At 40.3% G+C, this 19,713-nt stretch overlaps 1 protein-coding gene across 2 annotated transcripts in view; it reads right to left on the bottom strand.

The window, feature by feature from the left end:
- Positions 1-19,713, bottom strand: part of PDE10A (phosphodiesterase 10A) — a 300,316-nt gene that overhangs the window by 3,813 nt on the left and 276,790 nt on the right. For both annotated transcript variants that reach the window (XM_075267819.1, XM_075267820.1), the window contains exons 10-19: positions 18,454-18,505; positions 18,061-18,203; positions 17,857-17,949; positions 16,798-16,984; positions 16,447-16,589; positions 15,170-15,253; positions 12,786-12,936; positions 7,143-7,298; positions 2,989-3,161; positions 817-928 (exon numbers count right to left, since the gene is read on the bottom strand). In XM_075267819.1, the coding sequence (XP_075123920.1) occupies positions 817-928; positions 2,989-3,161; positions 7,143-7,298; positions 12,786-12,936; positions 15,170-15,253; positions 16,447-16,589; positions 16,798-16,984; positions 17,857-17,949; positions 18,061-18,203; positions 18,454-18,505 (1,294 nt within the window). The remainder of the gene's footprint in view (positions 1-816; positions 929-2,988; positions 3,162-7,142; positions 7,299-12,785; positions 12,937-15,169; positions 15,254-16,446; positions 16,590-16,797; positions 16,985-17,856; positions 17,950-18,060; positions 18,204-18,453; positions 18,506-19,713) is intronic.

Raw genomic sequence — 19,713 nt, 5'->3', positions numbered from 1 at the left:
TTTTTTTTTTAGAAAGGTGTGTTAATGCTACTGATGGGTTAATAAGTACACCCATATACCTGGAGTGATTTCGGGGTGTCTCTGCATTTGTTTACATTGTGTAACTTCCTGCTATGCAGCTTCCTGTGAAGCTTCTACGCTAGTTCCCTCTCACTTAGCCCCCCTCCTCTCTCACTCCATTACACTATCCCTCCTTGTCTTACTAGCTCGGCTATCCCACCCATTACTAGCCCCTACCACCACCCCCGATCCCTCTAAAGTATTCTGTCCACTACTAGCAGAGAGAAAGAGGGGAGGAGCCGTTCCTGAACACAGGAAAGCTTGGTAAGTATTGATGGGGAGAGGGGAGGGGAAGTAATGGTGATGTTCCCTTTTGCAAGCGGTGAAATGGAACGATACCGGATTATCAGAAAGTGTCCCTAGGGCGGTCACATGACTGCTCCAGGGATATGGGTAATTAGAGAAATTTTTTTTAATTGAAGTAAATTAGAAGGGGGGTAGTTTAGGGGTTATTTCTTAGTTTATCCTGGACAACCCCTTTAATTGTAAACAACATCTGAATCTGGATTTTCAAAGACCAAATACAAATGTCTTAAAGTACATGATACTGGTAACAAGAGTGCTCCATTTTCTATAGTACCTATTCCATAGGCAAGGCATGGCATATATGTAGTGTAGTGAACCTGGAATAAAATAATTTCTACTGTATATACAGCATGCATTAAATAAAAGTAAACGACCATGCTCATGTCTTTTTATTACTCTACACGCGGGCACTTCCAATTTTTTTTTTCGTATTTTTTTGTAAAGATGTACCTCTGCCCAGAATTCAGCATATATATCATCAGCGATCATTCTGGTCACGGGCCAGAGCTTTGTTACAGAGCAAAGATCACAAGCTGTCATCATTAAACCTATCAATCGATCCCTGAAATGAAACAAGATGCAAAGTGAGCCCAAAACATACAAAGTCATTGAGGATTGTTGTCTACATCTATAAAAAGTACTGTATCTACATTAAAGTGTATATACTACACAATTATCATACAAATAGCTATTTTGTAGTAGATGGATTACTTATTCTAGACATAAGCTATAGCTGCGGCTGGAAAACAACTTGGCCAACAGTTTTCTCTCCCCCTAAATATGTCCTGAATAGGAGAAGGGAGAAAGCAATGGTGCCAAACACTCAGGGGTAATATATAGCGTGGTGCTAGCATAGGAGAAGGGAGAAAGCTGTGGCCGAGCACCTCTGGCAGTCGATTCTTTCTACTGACCCTGACATCTACCATCAGGTCGGTAGGAGAACATTAGATGGTTGTTTAGAACCTGCTGAAATTGACAGGTTTGGTTGACAATCATCTATTGTCAGTTTTACGGTGAACAATAATTTATGCCCCCAAAAAAGTATTAATGTAGTAACTTCAAAAAGGTATTACAGTGCTATAAAAATTGCTAAAATACATGGCACGTTCCTAAAGAAAACCAATGGTAGAACAGTTAAAACAGGTTGTCTTCATCATTAAATATTAGTAAGGGTTATTACTTTTTTCTATTAGATCACGCTATCATTTTAACGCTTTTTTTCAATTGGTAACTAGAAAAATATATGCTCAGGTGTCTGTATATTGTTGTTATATACTTAGTATGCTGTCCTTTGCACCAGGTCTTCTTTTGATTTAGGATGTCCACATCCAGCATGTGTCCAGTGCTGGCAAGTGCTGTTACATCTGGTGAACTAATCCTTACAGGAGAACCTGCACAATAGCAGCACGAGCATCTGCTCATGTATAAAAGGGTGTGGGAAGCAAGACTAAGTTCCTGCACACGTTTAACCACAGGTAATGGATTATTGTGACATGCTGCGTTATTTAAAAATATACCGCACTGTTTCCTACCAGCAATCTATGGATGAGATTTCTTCCACTTTGCTGGAATGTAAAACACTAAGGGTTTCTGCATTTCCTATGTGGCCCCAGTCTTCAAGGAAAGAGGTTGTCCATGCAAAAACGGGCAACCCGTTTAATTTTTAAATGAGCCAGGGGCACTGAATAAAATTCATAATCTGGTGAATCCCAGCGTGGTCCGGTCATCTCGGTCCAATGTTGACGTGTGGCAGAAGTCCCAGCCAAACAGGCAAGCGATGTCACTACCTGTGACATCATGGGTCTTTTCTTGAGGCCTACTGATTGGCCTCCGGTGGTCACGTGACCGCTGAGGCCATTCAGCTGAAGGAATCTGTGATGTCAAAGCCAGTGAACATTTTCACTTTAAGAAGATGCCATAGCAGAAGGACTGCCTGGACAACCTCTAATCTACTCTAGTCCCATATATATATATATATATATATATATATATATATATATATATATATATATATATATATATATAAAACTTGTTTCCTACTAAGAATCCAATCCTGTTCAACTCCTGGTTCAAATACTGGATTGTGAATTTGGGGCCATATAAGACAAGATAGATAAGACATTCCAATCTATCACTGGTAATGAGCACGACTATGAATGCTTGTTCCTGAAAATTGCCCTGTCTAATAGAACTACTGATCAGCTGACTGGAGAGCTAATGCTTGCTAGTCTGGTGATTCTAAAGACATACTGGTATGGAATTTAGATTGTGAGCTCTATATGAGACAGTGACCATCAAAGTCTATAAAGCGTTGCAGTATATACCGGCATATATCAGTAATCAAAATAATAAAATAATAGCATCTTGTATGGCATCACATCGCCCTGTGTGAACAGAGGATGGGCTGCTAATAATTGATTACAGTATAGATTGTTCCTTCCCCATTGAGTTTGCATTGGCCTATGGAATTAGTCCCGATCAACATGCTTTTTTGGTGATTGCCACTTTTCTAGGCTTGGATCTGGCTGTAATAGAGCCATTATAAATAACTGCATCATTTGACATATAGCTCAGTATTTAATAACTTTCACCACCTACACGCTATAAAGCTAAACCTATTACCTGTGCACTTGGTTGTTAAAGTTGAGGGCCCCTGTTTGGTGAAGCTCTTCTAGATGTTTTCTATTTCCAAAGTACAGTGCAAGGTCGGTGGCAATAATGGCTTTACGGATTATTTCCAATACTTGTTCATACTCATTGGAACCCAAGTTAGAGAAGATATTGTGCCCTTCCAGCTATGTGAAACAATAAAACATAGATAAAAAGCACAATGTCCTGTTTTTTTCCAACAATATAATCAATATCAAGTGCTGCTATCTAAAATGTATCTAAAGAATAAGTATGAGACATGGTATTATATTAGCAAATTGTGACAAGTGAAGAGGTAGATATTGGATGCCATAAGCTGCACAATATACACGGGGTGATCTAAACAGATGAGTATATAAATATATATGTAATGTTATATTTAAACTCTATTAAGGATTTGCTGTGTATTTATTGAATTATTTCTCTACCCTCTAACAGAAACAATAATACAATAAAAATAATAATAAAAAAAAATAAAAATAGAAAAACTATCTCCTTATATGTGTGTCAACATTTTTGAGCTCCAATTAAAAGATTTTCGAGTAATATACACATGGCATCCAAGTGTCATGTGCCCATTTGTATACCATTTCTCATACTTGCCCATTTCATATATGCAGGTTTATTACCTACCTATATGTAATGTTTATAACCATGCCTTTTAGTTTCACATTCTATTTTTAGAGCAATTTCATGCAAATATGAATAGGATAACTATACTACGTGACAAAAGGCATACCAATTGATATACAGTTTTATTGCCTCCTTAGGAATTTAATATTACACAATGGGAAAGAGCTGCTTAAAAGGAATGCAACACAAAATTCATTTATTAAATCCAGGTTGTGAAATAGATCAATGTTTTATAATATCTTTATATTCAGATATTTTTTATTCTGTTTTCCATACAAGGGGCTGCCAGGTTGCCTGAGCTTTTCCTCTGCTTAGTAAAAAGCATTTAGTGATAGGTTTACATCATAGTCATGGCCACAAACAGTGGTCTGGTGTTGACTCACTGAGGTCTATGGGAGAGTTCTCTAGGCATGCACTATGCAGGAAGGGGAGTAGATACCCTGTGACATCATCTATACTCTGTCTTATCTTTAGAGGTGTGAAATTGTGATTTTTCTGTGATGCAAAGAAGATGATAGTTTCAATAAAGATCCATACATAATTGGCAATTGTCAGTTTATTAAGTTTAGTGGCCAGAGTTAAAATTGCAGGACACAGAATTTATTTATTTATTTTAAACTATAGATAATGGGATGGAAAATAATAAATAAAATCATCAAAAATTCACATAAACACCTGGTTAAAAATATGGCACATTCCCTTTAAGATCACATCTTCTAGTCAGGGCAAGTATTTGACCTGTGTTAGAAGATCATGCTGCTTCATTACTGTATGTTGACCGGCTGGTCTAGAGTCTAAGTCCGGTGAGGCATGTGATATCCAGACTGGGTAGTTTTTTTTTTTTTTTTTTTTTTTTTTTTTTGGGGGGGGGGGGGTTGCTGCCTTTTGGTTTTTAATACACTATGGTGCAAGGTGAAACTATTGAGTGAACTTAATGTAGTATTTCCATCTTTTAGTTTATGTAAATGTAAGGGCTCGTTCACATCTGCGCCCGGTCTCCATTCTGCAGGTTTCTGTTTCCTGCACAAAACAGAGGCGGGAGACGGAAACCTGCAGGACTATTTCAAACCCATTAATTTGAATGGGTTTGAAAGATGTCCAGCCGTGAGCGACGGTGAGCGATTTATGCTCTCCGCCGCGAAACTGTTTTTTTTAAAAATCGGACACAGAATCAGACATGCAGTACTCTTTGTCCGATTTTAAAAAAAGGTTTTGCGGCGGAGAGCATAAAACGCTCACCGCCGGACCCGGTCTGACAACTTTCCGTCTTCTGCATGCAGAAGACGGAAAGCTGAGGATGGACTGCAGAACGCTAGTGTGAACTTAGCGTAAGACTTTCTAAATATATTGCTTTAGAAAGTATGCTTTGTAAACAAGAGAGAAATAATCTCATATCCAGCAAACACATTTTTCTTAAGACACCTATCCTATATGTAATAACACTGGTCAGAAGGATGATTCACTGTTCTCTAGGGGAGTCGAGTTCTCAGCTCTTATATACAGATCTGCCGGCTGGACAATCAGTTCAGCTAATTGCAGTTTGCAGATAAAGTTTCCATGTTTGTTATCTCTATGTAAACACAAAGATAAGTTTACTGTAAGTCCTTATCTAAGTCTTCTATACAACCCTTTGTAATGTAATATACATTTACTGTGCATGTTATTTGATATGTATTTCTATTAGATATCTAGTAATGATAATAAATTATCTCTGATGGTAAAGGCAATGTCTATATCTAGTGAGGTTGTTCATAGTGTCCTGTCCATCAATCAGTCAAAGCTGCCCACCAGCTTGTGGATGAATATGGGAAGTGAGAAGAAGAGAAAGATGGCAAACTGCTGAGAGAGTGAGATGTGGAAACCCCTTTAAAGAGGACCTTTCATCAGATCGGGCACATGCAGTTTTATATACTGCTGGAAAGCTTTCAGTATTTCAGCTTTCCCGATCTGTGCCCGGTGTAAAGCGCCATCGGTCCCGTTACCGTAGCGCTTTAGTGTCAAAAGGGCGTTTCTGACAGTTAGCCAGGGACGCCCTTCTGCCCAGGAGCGCCTATTGCGCTGTACTGTGTGAGCGGGGAGGAACGCCCCCTCCCTCTGCTCACAGTGCTCGTCCATAGACGAGTGTTATCAGGAGGGGAGGGGGGAGTTCCTCCCCAGTCTTAGAGCACAGCGCGATAGGCGGTGCTGGGCAGAAGGGCGTCCCTGGCTAAGTGTCAGAAACGCCCTTCTGACTGTAAAGCGCTACTTTACCGGGACCGATAGCGCTTTACACCGGGCACAGATCGGGAAAGCCGATAGTGCGCTGAATTCAGCACACTGTCAGCTTTCCAGCAGTATATAAAACTGCATGTGCCCTATCTGATGAAAGGTCCTCTTTAAGGTTAAGGCCCCATGTTGTGGACATGCAGCTTTTTTTTGTTGCAGATTTTGCTGCGTTTTTTTTTTTTTTTTGAGCTGAAGCCAAAAATTACTACAAAAAGGAATTGGAAATATAGACGAAGTTCTTATACTTCTCCATTCTGCTCAATCCATTTCTGGTTTTGGCTCAAAAAAACCCAGCAAAATCTGCAACAAAAAAAGCTGCGATACAGCTCAGATAATTTTTTGAGCCTCTCAGGTTGTGAACTGGTAGGTGCTATTGTACGGCAAAATCTATTACAAGACACCAGTGTATTACAGCTCAGAGTGTGATTTTGGGCTGCATATACAAAAAAATTATTATGTTTAACAGCTACAGTATGTTAAATGGTCGTTAACTAATGCTACACAAGCTTTCTATAGGCATTTCATAAAGTGAATCTGCAAACTCTCCTGATCTGTCCAGTTTAGGAAATAATTGAATTTATTATGAAACAATGATAATGCTGGAGCAGCTTTTCTATGAATTCTGTGATATTCCTCTAATAAATTTATAACCAATGACAAACATTTGGAATCTGCTTTTCACACACAAGGGAGCTAATGCCTGCCATACAGGTCATCCCCAACACCCACAAGTGTCAATCATTTTACAGGAAGATGATTTGCCTATCAGTAAATTTTTGGCATGTGGGAGGAAACTGGAGCACTGAGAGAAAACCCATGTAAACACAGGGAGAATATACAAATGCAATGCAGATGTTGTCCTGGGTTTGATTGAAACCCATCGCTGCAAAGGATGTATTAATAGATTGACACCTGGGTATTTGACACCGGCTGGGGCATGCCCCTACATAGTCTTAGTCCAATTAGTGCTAAGAGTGTAGGGACAAATGGTAATGCCCATTTGTTAATTTATTAATGAATATTCAGGAAGAACAATGGGAACAGAAGGACACAGGAGTTGTGAGATAAGATGCTCCAAAATGGAAATATATTTCTTAAATCAGATGTGTCAGGATTGGTGACCAGTCCTCATGCTTGCAAGCAATGCTACCTAAGAAAGCCAAGTCAACATTATGCTACTTTTTAATACTGTTACCTGACTCCCCATAGGACATTTTCACTGTTCTTACCTGCAGAATAGACACAGTTTGGGAGAAGTGGTGTTGCTCCATTGTTGAGGTGGAATATAATGCTGCCAGGGGATGATCAAATTTTTGTAAGTAGCTGTTTGTGTATCCCCGGTGATCTAGGTCATGACATAAGCATGCTATCAAAAGCCCTTTTCTCTAGAACAAAAAAGAATATTATATAAAAGTTGATTGTTTCAGGACACATTTTTATATTAACCTGAAAATTATGATTTCATTTGCAAGCCAAGCATAATATACCGTATTTTTCGGACTATGACGCACTTTTTTTCCTCCCAATATGGGAGGAAAATGTGTGTGCGTCTTATAGTCCGAATGCAGCGAGTGCAGCGTCTGTGTCCTGTCTATGAGGAGCAGCACGGAGAGCAGCACGGTGCCTGCCTGCTCTGCCCCTCCTTCCCTGTCTGTCGCATGTTTGCAGGAGCGAGATATGAGAGGCAGGGAAGTAGGGGCGGGCCAGACAGGTGAAGGAAGCCTGGTTTCAAGCTTGCCGAGAAAACCACACCTCTTTCACCCGTCTGGCTCGTCCCTCCTTCACTGCCTCTCAGATCTGGCTACGGCAATGAAACCACACAGACAAGGAAGGAGGGGCGGGCCAAACGGGAGGAGGAGGCGTGGTTTTCTCGGCAAGCTTGAAACCACGCCTCCTTCACCCGTCTGGCCCGCCCCTACTTCCCTGCCTGTGTGGCTTCATTGCAGAAGCAAGATCTGAGAGGCAGTGAAGGAGGGACGAGCCAGACGGGTGAAAGAGGTGTGTTTTCAAGTTTGCTTAGAAAACCACACCTCCTTCACCCGTCTGGCCCGCCCCTTTTTCTCTTCTTACATAGCTTCACTGCAGGGTGTCTCTTTCCATCCATGGATGAGATTAGATAGAATAGATAGACAGACAGACAGATAGATAGGAGATAGATAGATAGATAGATAGATAGATAGATAGATAGATAGATATGTTCAAATCACCCCCATATCCCTACAATACATATAAAACAAAAACATTACTGTGAAACACATACACATTTGGTATCCCTGTGTCCGAAAGCCCCCGGTTCTATTTACATTGGTGAAATATTATATTATTAGGTTATTAAATATTTCACCAATTTTTTTTCCTTAATTTTTTTTTCCCTATTTTCCTCCTCTAAAACCTTCGAAAAATACGGTGTATATATATATATATATATATATATATATACATATATACACTCACCGGCCACTTTATTAGGTACACCTGTCCAACTACTCGTTAACACTTAATTTCTAATCAGCCAATCACATGGCAGCAACTCAGTGCATTTAGGCATGTAGACATGGTCAAGACAATCTCCTGCAGTTCAAACCGAGCATCAGTATGGGGAAGAAAGGTGATTTGAGTGCCTTTGAACGTGGCATGGTTGTTGGTGCCAGAAGGGCTGGTCTGAGTATTTCAGAAACTGCTGATCTACTGGGATTTTCACGCACAACCATCTCTAGGGTTTACAGAGAATGGTCCGAAAAAGAAAAAACATCCAGTGAGTGGCAGTTCTGTGGGCGGAAATGCGTTGTTGATGCCAGAGGTCAGAGGAGAATGGCCAGACTGGTTCGAGCTGATAGAAAGGCAACAGTGACTCAAATAGCCACCCGTTACAACCAAGGTAGCCAGAAGAGCATCTCTGAACGCACAGTATGTCGAACTTTGAGGCAGATGGGCTACAGCAGCAGAAGACCACACCAGGTGCCACTCCTTTCAGCTAAGAACAGGAAACTGAGGCTACAATTTGCACAAGCTCATCGAAATTGGACAATTGAAGATTGGAAAAACATTGCCTGGTCTGATGAGTCTTGATTTCTGCTGCGACATTCGGATGGTAGGGTCAGAATTTGGCGTCGACAACATGAAAGCATGGATCCATCCTGCCTTGTATCAACGGTTCAGGCTGGTGGTGGTGGTGTCATGGTGTGGGGAATATTTTCTTGGCACTCTTTGGGCCCCTTGGTACCAATTGAGCATCATTGCAACGCCAAAGCCTACCTGAGTATTGTTGCTGACCATGTCCATCCCTTTATGACCACAATGTACCCAACATCTGATGGCTACTTTCAGCAGGATAATGCGCCATGTCATAAAGCTGGAATCATCTCAGACTGGTTTCTTGAACATGACAATGAGTTCACTGTACTCCAATGGCCTCCACAGTCACCAGATCTCAATCCAATAGAGCATCTTTGGGATATGGTGGAACGGGAGATTCGCATCATGGATGTGCAGCCGACAAATCTGCGGCAACTGTGTGATGCCATCATATCAATATGGACCAAAATCTCTGAGGAATGCTTCCAGCACCTTGTTGAATCTATGCCACAAAGAATTGAGGCAGTTCTGAAGGCAAAAGGGGGTCCAACCCGTTACTAGCATGGTGTACCTAATAAAGTGGCCGGTGAGTGTATATATATCCTACTAATATTATTACTGTGAAAGTTTGTATGCTTCTTCCTCAATGACACAAAAACAGCTGGACAGATTTAGATGAAATTTGGCACATAGATAGTTTGATAGTCTGAGATGCCGGAACAATCATGGACATGGTGCGAGGAACGAGTTCAGCAGCAGGACAACTTGAGAGCTGCCGAAATGCCGGAGAAGGCGATCCATCGATGGCAGCAATTTGCTGAATAAAGGCGGACGCAGACGAAGTCACGGACAGTTTGTGTGAGTGTGTGTAATTATATATATATATATATACACACACACACACACACACACACGCACACGCACACGCACAGTCCTATGAAAAAGTTTGGGCACCCCTATTAATCTTAATCATTTTTAGTTCTAAATATTTTGGTGTTTGCAGCAGCCATTTCAGTTTGATATATCTAATAACTGATGGACACAGTAATATTTCAGGATTGAAATGAGGTTTATTGTACTAACAGAAAATGTGCAATATACATTAAACCAAAATTTGACCGGTGCAAAAGTATGGGCACCTCAGCAGAAAAGTAACATTAATATTTAGTAGATCCTCCTTTTGCAAAGATAACAGCCTCTAGTCACTTCCTGTAGCTTTTAATCAGTTCCTGGATCCTGGATGAAGGTATTTTGGACCATTCCTCTTTACAAAACAATTCAAGTTCAGTTAAGTTTGACGGTCGCCGAGCATGGACAGCACGCTTCAAATCATCCCACAGATGTTCAATGATATTCAGGTCTGGGGACTGGGATGGCCATTCCAGAACATTGTAATTGTTCCTCTGCATGAATGCCTGAGTCGATTTGGAGCGGTGTTTTGGATTATTGTCTTGCTGAAATCTCCATCCCCGGCGTAACTTCAACTTCGTCACTGATTCTTGAACATTATTCTCAAGTATCTGCTGATACTGAGTGGAATCCATGCAACCCTCAACTTTAACAAGATTCCCGGTGCCGGCATTGGCCACACAGCCCCAAAGCATGATGGAACCTCCACCAAATTTTACAGTGGGTAGCAAGTGTTTTTCTTGGAATGCTGTTTTTTTTGGACGCCATGCATAACGCCTTTTTGTATGACCAAACAACTCAATCTTTGTTTGATCAGTCCACAGGACCTTCTTCCAAAATGAAGCTGGCTTGTCCAAATGTGCTTTTGCATACCTCAGGCGACTGTTTATGGCGTGCTTGCAGAAATGGCTTCTTTCTCATCACTCTTCCATACAGCTTCTCCTTGTACAAAGTTCGCTGTATTGTTGACCGATGCACAGTGACACCATCTGCAGCAAGATGATGCTACAGCTCTTTGGAGGTGGTCTGTGGATTGTCCTTGACTGTTCTCACCATTCTTCTTCTCTGCCTTTCTGATATTTTTCTTGGCCTGCCACTTCTGCGCTTAACAAGAACTGTCCCTGTGGTCTTCCATTTCCTTACTATGTTCCTCACAGTGGAAACTGACAGGTTAAGTCTCTGAGACAACTTTTTGCATCCTTTCCCTGAACAACTATGTTGAACAATCTTTGTTTTCAGATCATTTGAGAGTGGGCTGTCCATGCTCGGCGACCATCAAACTTAACTGAACTTGAATTGTTTTGTAAAGAGAAATGGTCCAAAATCCCTTCATCCAGGAACTGATTAAAAGCTACAGGAAGCGACTAGAGGCTGTTATCTCTGCAAAAGGGGGATCTACTAAATATTAATGTCACTTTTCTGTTGAGGTGCCCATACTTTTGCACCGGTCAAATTTTGGTTTAATGCATATTGCGCATTTTCTGTTAGTACAATAAACCTCATTTCAATCCTGAAATATTACTGTGTCCAGCAGTTATTAGATATATCAAACTGAAATGGCTGTTGCAAACACCAAAATATTTAGAACTAAAAATGATTAAGATTAATAGGGGTGCCCAAACTTTTTCATAGGACTGCATTTTATTTGGGGAAGGTAGCTCGGTAAAATCAGCGGTGTGGACCAAGCCAGAAAGACACAGACACAATTCTTGCAGCAAAAACTGGTTTATTTAAAAAAACAGCAAAATAAATAAACCTTTACGTCAGGCACAAGATAAGCAAAATAATATACAGCCTTAAACTCAGACAAGTTCAAATTGAGTGTTTTGCAAGTTGATTTTAACTTGGAATACGCCTCAAAATCTGCCTAAAAAAACTACCTCCCATTCTTTTCAATTTGAGTGGAAAAAAATGTGACATGACTCGAGACTCCCTCCTGATTAGACCCATTCATCCGGGGCCTAATTATTAACGGGATGCTGCGACAGAATACTGACGCACTGCATCGGCATCGGATCGCGGCTAGCCGCACGAAAAAGCTGGCAACAGAAAGTGAAGAGGAATTTCCTCTTCATTTTCCGCCGTGTGAACTTACCCTTACTGTATGTGTGGCTTACTACCAGCCACACGAATCAACCAAAACACCACTGTACCGTATACAAGCTCTCAGTGTCAGGACAGACCCAGTCACTTCCTCTCCTCTCAGGATCTGCCCTGAATTGTAGGCTCTGCAGTCTTTTTTCACAGTAACGATCCTATGACATGCACAGCTGGCTTGGCTACCCATGCCCTTATAGTATACTGTGCACACCTATGCATAACATTTTATAACGCCCAGCAAATACGTTCAACAGCCCATAGGCTCCCATTATACAGACAAAGGTCAAATCAGTGACTAGCAGTCAGGATTGCAGTTGTTTTTTTTTTTTTTTTTTAAACTAGCGCAGCAGACTGCACTAATACATAAACATCTGCCAAAAAACAGTTATAAAATTTGAACATGAGTCCATGAGTTAAGGATACCATTCTAAGGCATCCATCAAAAGTACTGTATACACATAACTATTACATGGGATATATACTTAGGTCATGTGCAATGTTTATAGGTATGGTAGCCTTGGATTATAATAGTGTTAGCCCTAAAAGTGTTGGAATTGTTGCACAAACTATTAATCAGAACATTTAGAAAATAGTTTGGCACAGAAGCTCACAGGTTAGGCTACCATGATATCTGCAATTAACTTCCAAGCACCCCTCCAGGTAGTGAAGCAAGATATGAATAACAGCAACTAATAATAATAATAATAATAATAATAATAATAATAATAATAGTATTATTTTTTTATATCAGCAAACACAGAAAACATGGAATATAAATGATGGCCTACCTCCAAATCAGTGAATAAGTCTTCGTTATGTTGTAGTATAGCATACATGCAGTGTGATACCGTTACTGCATGTTTCCAATTGTGATAAGGTACACGTCGATAGTTCTTTTTCACAGACATGGTAAATCGACATAACTTTTCAAGTTCAAAGCTTGAAAGAAAAAAATGCAATAATTATTTTCTGATAGAAGTTCTTGAAGGGTTTTCCGCTTCCAAATCCAGTTTTCATACACATGACCTAGCCACAGGATAGCAAAGGCTCTTACACATTGTAATGCCACCCCTATTCAAGTAATAGGAGCAGCGCTGCAGTTCCCCAGAAACACCAATATACAGCTTTGATTTGGGTCTGGGAAACCCCTTTAACTGGCTCTGTACATGCATGCTAAGCAACCAATACTTTGTGGAATCACTCAGTGGCCCAGATTTACTAATATCACGTCAGCGAACAGCTCATTTGAATATGGATTAAAAAATGATCATCTCAAGAGCAACATCACACTTTGACACAATAAAGCTATGTTCACTATGTCACTACCAGTCCCTACAACAGCATATATGTGTTTTTTAACAGATTTTAGTGGTGGTAGACTACCCTTACCAGTGGAAATACAACTTTCAGAACCCTACCCTATAGTATAAAAAAGTTACGGGTGTCAAAATATGGCAACTTTTAGAAAATACATTTTTTGGCACAGTTTTGGATTTTTGTTAAGGGGTTAAAATGTAAACCAAACCATATAAATTTGGTATCCCTGGAACCGTACCGAAACCTAGAATACAGGTGACATGTCATTTTGCCTGCACACTGAAGGCTGTAAAAACAAAGCCCATAAGGAAGTTGCACAAATGCACTTTTTCTTCAAATCCACCCATTCTCAATTTTTTGTCCAGCTTCCCAGTACATTGTACAGAATCATTAATGGTAGCATTATGAAGAACGATTTGTCCCACAAACATTAAGACCTCCTATGGCTTTGAGAGCATAAAAAAAAAAAAAAGTTTTGGGGTTTGGAAGGGGAGGAGAGTCAAAAATGAAAAACAAAAATGGAAAAATGCAGTGGGAAGGGGTTAAGAAAAACAAACCACCTAAATCTGTGTTCCAAAAACCAAATAGCACCCCTTCCATCTGTGCCTGGCTGTGCCCAAACAGTAGTTTATACCCACATATGACATTGCTAAATACGTTATCTTGAGTACAACATGTGCGCATAAACTGCTGTTTCGAGTACACAGCAGGTCAAAGATGTGAAGACGTGCTATGTGGATTTTGGAGTGCAAATTTAGATGTTTGGCATTTGGATGCCATGTCACATTGTCCCTGAGGTGCCGATAAAGTGGAGTATCTTAGGGATCAGCACCACTTAATGAATTAATCAAGGAGCTTAGTGAGCATTAGTTTTCCCCAGGCATGTATGCACAGCGCATGGTGAAAATTTAATATATAAGCTGTGCGAAGTACCATAAATACTCGAGTATAAGCCGACCTGAACATAAGCCGAGGCCCCTAATTTTACCACAAATAACTGGGAAAACTTATTGACTCGAGTATAAGCCTAGGGGGGAAATACAGCAGCGTGGCGATGCTGCGGCCCGGCACCCGTCCCCGTGTTTGTATGCCGGGTCTGTATCTACGGTATGTCCGTAATGACTCGAATATAAGCCGAGGTACACTTTTTCAGCACAAAAATTGTGCTGAAAAACTCGGCTTATACTCGAGTATATACGGTACATTGGATACACCAAATTCCCTACACCAAATTCCTAATAACTCCTATGATTTATGGGGAAAGGGGGTGTTACTTTGGGGGGTCAATTCTGGTACCTTTTCCCTCTTAAGGTCCAAATCTGGGGTCTAGCCTAATATATGCCTCCACAGCTTATGAATTCCTTTGTGGTCCCACAGCAATCTTCCTCAGTTCAGCAATATGCACTGCAACACATGTGTACTGCAATTTTATACAGGAAGCCAGCCTATGCTGACTTCCTCTTTACTCAGGAGGATGAACAAGGTATGTAGCTCTGACAGCCCGAAGTCCCTGACCAGAGCCTAGGCCGCCAAAAATACATATATCGGTAACCTGAACCTGCTGCAGAGTGGGAGTGAGGTCAATAAACTGCCAAAAACCCTTAGATATCACAGTCTACACGTTTGACTGTAGCATCTAAGGGATTAAAACCCTTGATCAGAACTCTGCTCCAACCAGGGGTTCTGGAGCAGGGTCTTACCTGTCAATGCTTATGTTTCCAAAGTATTAGTACAGTTATATTGAGGCACTGACAACAGCGTTGTACTATTTAGGTGTTATTTATCTACAAATTAAAATATGGTTATGTTCATCCCTAACAAAACAGATCTAAAACAATTTTCTTTTAAATCTTACCAAGTTTTACCACAAGACTTATGTATCATATGCACATAAATGGCTGGCCATAGGTCTTCAAAAGGTGTAATATCAAAGTGGTATCTAAAAGATAAAAGAGAGAAGATACATAATCATTCCATTTTGCAAAATATTACACAATCTAGGCAAGAAGGAACTATGTATACTTAAGTTGACTTTGCCTTTTCAGGCCACCTTGAAATGTACAGGGACTTAATAGTCTACATATGTCCCGCTATGAATTAATGGAAAAAGATTATGCAAATGCTCCTTGGTCGAAAAAGGAGATCTCTAGCACTACCATTTTGAATGTAGCTCCCTATAGATCAAAGCCTGTTTTTCCAGAAACCTAGTGGCATGACCGAAGGATAAAGCCATTTTGGTGGAGACAGTCTGGCTTGGCTTTATTTTCAAATCATGCCATTAAGTTTCAGGAAAACCAGACAGATCTGTAGGGAGCTATGTTCCAAAAAGTGATGCTAACGCAGGTTCTCCTTTTTCTACTAAGGACGAATCTGTGTATTATTTATACAATAATTTAGATACTTGTAACAGTTTAGCGAAAGGAAAAAAAGTTCAAAAGGTTCATGAAAAACAAGAACGGCACAAATTTAGGCTAAAGACTCACGCTGTAGAGATGCATGGCCTTTTTTTGTGAAAATGAAGCAAAAAAAAAAAATGTGTTTACAGTATCAGTAAACTGAATAAAATTCTGGCTATCCCATCCACACACTGCAGAAAAAAAAAAAGAACGCTACAGAAAAGCTGAAAAATGCTGCATGCAAATTTTAACTGCGGAAACGCTTGCAGTTTCCCTATAAGATTCCATAAAGGAAGAAAATCGGTGGAGAAAAACTCAGCAAAAACACAAGGAAAATAGCTGCAGAAAAAAATGCAGTGCGTTTCCACTGTGTTTTTTTCAGCAGAGTTTTTTAGCTGCATTCCGCAACCTTAGCCTGAAGGGCTTTTCCCATCTCAGACTTAGCCTATCCATAGGATATATGACAACGGGAAACAACTTAGGGAGGCTGATCCGTCCTAAGAATGGGTCATCAATAATATATGTACTCCTAGAATACCTTAAAAGGGTAAACATATTAAAACTAGTCATACACTTCAGATTAGCTGTTCAACTGGTGCCATCAATATTATAGGTTCAGTTGCCATACATCTAATGTGTATGGCAACCTTAAAACAAACAGGATGCAAATTCCCAGTCCTCTTTTGTGTTCCAAAAATGAAAACCTCAAATTTACAGCCCTGTAAACTTTACTTACAATTCAATCTCTTTACAAAGAGGTGCTGGAAGGGTACAGTTCTTGAGGTTCTGCCATTCCTCTGAAGTACAGATGCTGTGATAAGACAATTTTTCTAAAGTCACACGGTAAATGCACTCAGAGTGACGTATTCGATGGTACATCTAGAATATGAAACAACATTGTAAAAAATAAACATCAATTCTTAGTTCAGAGACCAAATTATCACATCATTTTAACAAGTTTAGAGTTAAGTTAACATCAATTTCTGGGTGAATCCTTCTATCATTTCAGTTACAGGAATAAATTGTATTTTTTTCATGCAAAAAGAAGAAAATCTACCATAACAAACCCACCAATCCATAAACTCACATTTGCACAGTGTAAGGCTAAAGCGCAGAAAACAGCAAACATTTTGAAGTTGTTCTCATCTGTTTTGGAGAAGGCACTTCCACTTAGTTTGTTCACCATCTGAACAACACCAATAACACTCCCTCTGCTTACAATAGGCATACACAGGATATTCCTTGTTGTATAACCTGTATAAAGGTCAACTTCTCTGCAGAAATACAAAAATGTCAGTTACTTAAAGTCATATTCACAACATACCCTCTGGGTCTTGGATTTGCTGCAGATTTTACATTCCTATGCAAAAGATAGAGATTTTACTGCAGATTTCAGGCTATCACTATGTGTGTCTGGTTCGGAAAATTTCTATCTTTGACACCAATAATATTGAGATACAGGTATATCTCCTATTAAATGTTGCTACTGATTTTGCAATTCTTATGTCTTGTGGTATCCAGAGTTTGACTAGCTTTACTGTATAGTACACTTTCTTATGTTGATATATTGGTAATGGGACCACCTCTTCCCAAATTAGAAGTAATGTTGGAGAAATCGTCCAGGTCTGTAATGCTCATTCACCTCATGAACACTAGTAAAGGTACCATATCTAAAGGGCCACTTTAACCATAGGGCACTGGGCCCTATGGTATTGGGGGCCTCCCTCAGTTGGCCTGGATCGAGCAAAACAGTCCCGCAATTATGGTGCTGTCCTACTGTTCCAGGCAGCAGGTACCAATTTCAACTCTTGTGTCCTTAGGACGCAAGGGTCATTCATGAATATGCTATCAGCTTCCTGCTCCATTATTCATCCTTTGGCTGGTGATTTCTGTGACAGGAAAGTGTGATGAGCGCCAAGTCACAGACATCACTACATCTAGAACCTGCAGGTCCGAAGGGGTTTGTTTTTTGTGTAATTATGGGTGAGGTATGGCTAATGGGTGATTAAATTATGTGAGGTGTGGTCCACTTACAGAACTTTAACACGGCCCCTATTAAAACGGCGCTGCATACCTACATATACATACATACATGTGTACAGGCACAAATAGATTCTATTAGGTAAGCAAAAAATACTCTTATTACCTATTAAAGCGTGGATCTGCATAAGCATCAGGAATGTTCAGTACTTCACCAGTTCTGGCCACCTGACCAGCTATACCCTTTTCAATGGAAAATCTATTGGAATCCAAGGGAGAAAAAAGACAGTTGAAATAGGCACATACGATTATTGAAAAAGTACAACAAAAGGAGACAAAGGTTTATGTTTTTAAATATTTCTTGCTTCACCTAATTTCTTTGGTCTTCTTGAAAACCGGCTTCCCTTCATCCTCTTCACCAATGTCAAAAAGATCAGAGTACAACTCTTTATTTTTATGGTCTACCTGAAAGAGTGCACATCGATCTGCATTCACCAGGTTCTTTGCATATATCTTAAAAAAAAAAAACATAATTTTTAGTAAGGATTTTAGAAATCTGAAAGACTAGCTTTGATCAAGAACTTTGCCCATTCTGAAAATTTATAATTTTACAACATCATGCCTTTTGCATTAAAAGTTACAAAAATCTGCAATAAGTGGGACTGAAGATTTAAGAAAAACACATAACTGGCTTGAATTTACAAGCATTTGGTATAAAAGCGATTGATCAATTACGGAAGAATTCTACATAATAGTTACTCACCATAATATGTTCAAGTAATGAATCTATTGCAACTATGTTATCAAAATATGTTCTGCAAGAGAAGAAAAACATGCTAAGTTAGCACCGCAGCATTTCACCATTACAGGTTGATAAAGCTCCATGACCTTTCACCAAGCAAAGATGCCAATGATTGCTGACCTGCCTAGGAATCCCACCCCAATCAAGTCCGCTATTGAACTAAGAGCAGTGATGATGTTGCAAGGTTCATTATTACTCCAAGACCGTATTAAAGACAGTCAGAAGGCAGAAAAAACCTACATGTCGGGTTTTGCTGTCCGCATGAAAAGTCGGACATCTTTAGGAACGGACACTTAAGGACAGGCATGGACTGTAAAACAACGCACCAGATCTCCATTTAAATGAATGAAAAATGTCACAGACACAGATAGTGTCCGCTGCTAATGTCTGTGCAAGATTTTGAACGGACACTAGCATCGGACACTACCTGTCAGACAGTGACGGTAGTGTGAACGCTCCCTTAGTTATAACTATCTGCAAATAATTCTAGTAAATCAGACCCTTTTCCGATGCATTTGAGGCTGATTTGCATATCCATAAAATGAGGATTATCTTTACATTGCTTCATCTGTTTGTGGCTACAAAAGTTTTTGCATGTATTTAAAAGGATTCTACCACTAAATAGCTATTTTTTCTGCTTTAGACGTCGGAATAGCCCTTAGAGAGGCTATTCGTCTCTTACCTTTAGATGTGGTCTCCGCGACGCCGTTCCTTAGAAATCCTAGTTTTTACCGGTATGCTAATGAGTTGTCTCGCAGCAATAGGGGCGGGCCCCAGCGCTCAAACGGCGATGGGTCGTCCCCACTGCTGCCCGAGAGCTCTCTCCAGCGACGCCTCCTTCTTCAGCTACATCCTCCCCTTCTCTGTCGTCTTCCTTCTGCGTCAGCTCCGACGCCTGCGCAGTCGGCTCTGCCAGCAAGACACTAGTAGAGCCGACTGCGCATGCAATTGTGCGCATGCGCAGTACGCTCCTTGAAGTCTTCGCCGAACAGAGCGTACTGCGCATGCTCAGTAAGGACTGTACAGACCCTCCGAAGCCTGGATGACTTCACTTGTGCTATTCAGGCATATGTTTATCTAAAATAGTGAAAATCCACTGATAGAGCCTCTTTAACCACTTCCGGACCGCCCATAGACTATATATGTCCGAGAAGTGGTTGCCTTGTTCTGACAGGACGTGCCGGTACGTCTGAAGCTGGGAGCCGGCTGTAACTTCAGCCG

Source organism: Leptodactylus fuscus, chromosome 3 (assembly GCF_031893055.1).
Source record: "Leptodactylus fuscus isolate aLepFus1 chromosome 3, aLepFus1.hap2, whole genome shotgun sequence".
NCBI classification, from domain to species: domain Eukaryota; kingdom Metazoa; phylum Chordata; class Amphibia; order Anura; family Leptodactylidae; genus Leptodactylus; species Leptodactylus fuscus.
This window is presented reverse-complemented; position numbering and strand designations above follow the sequence as displayed.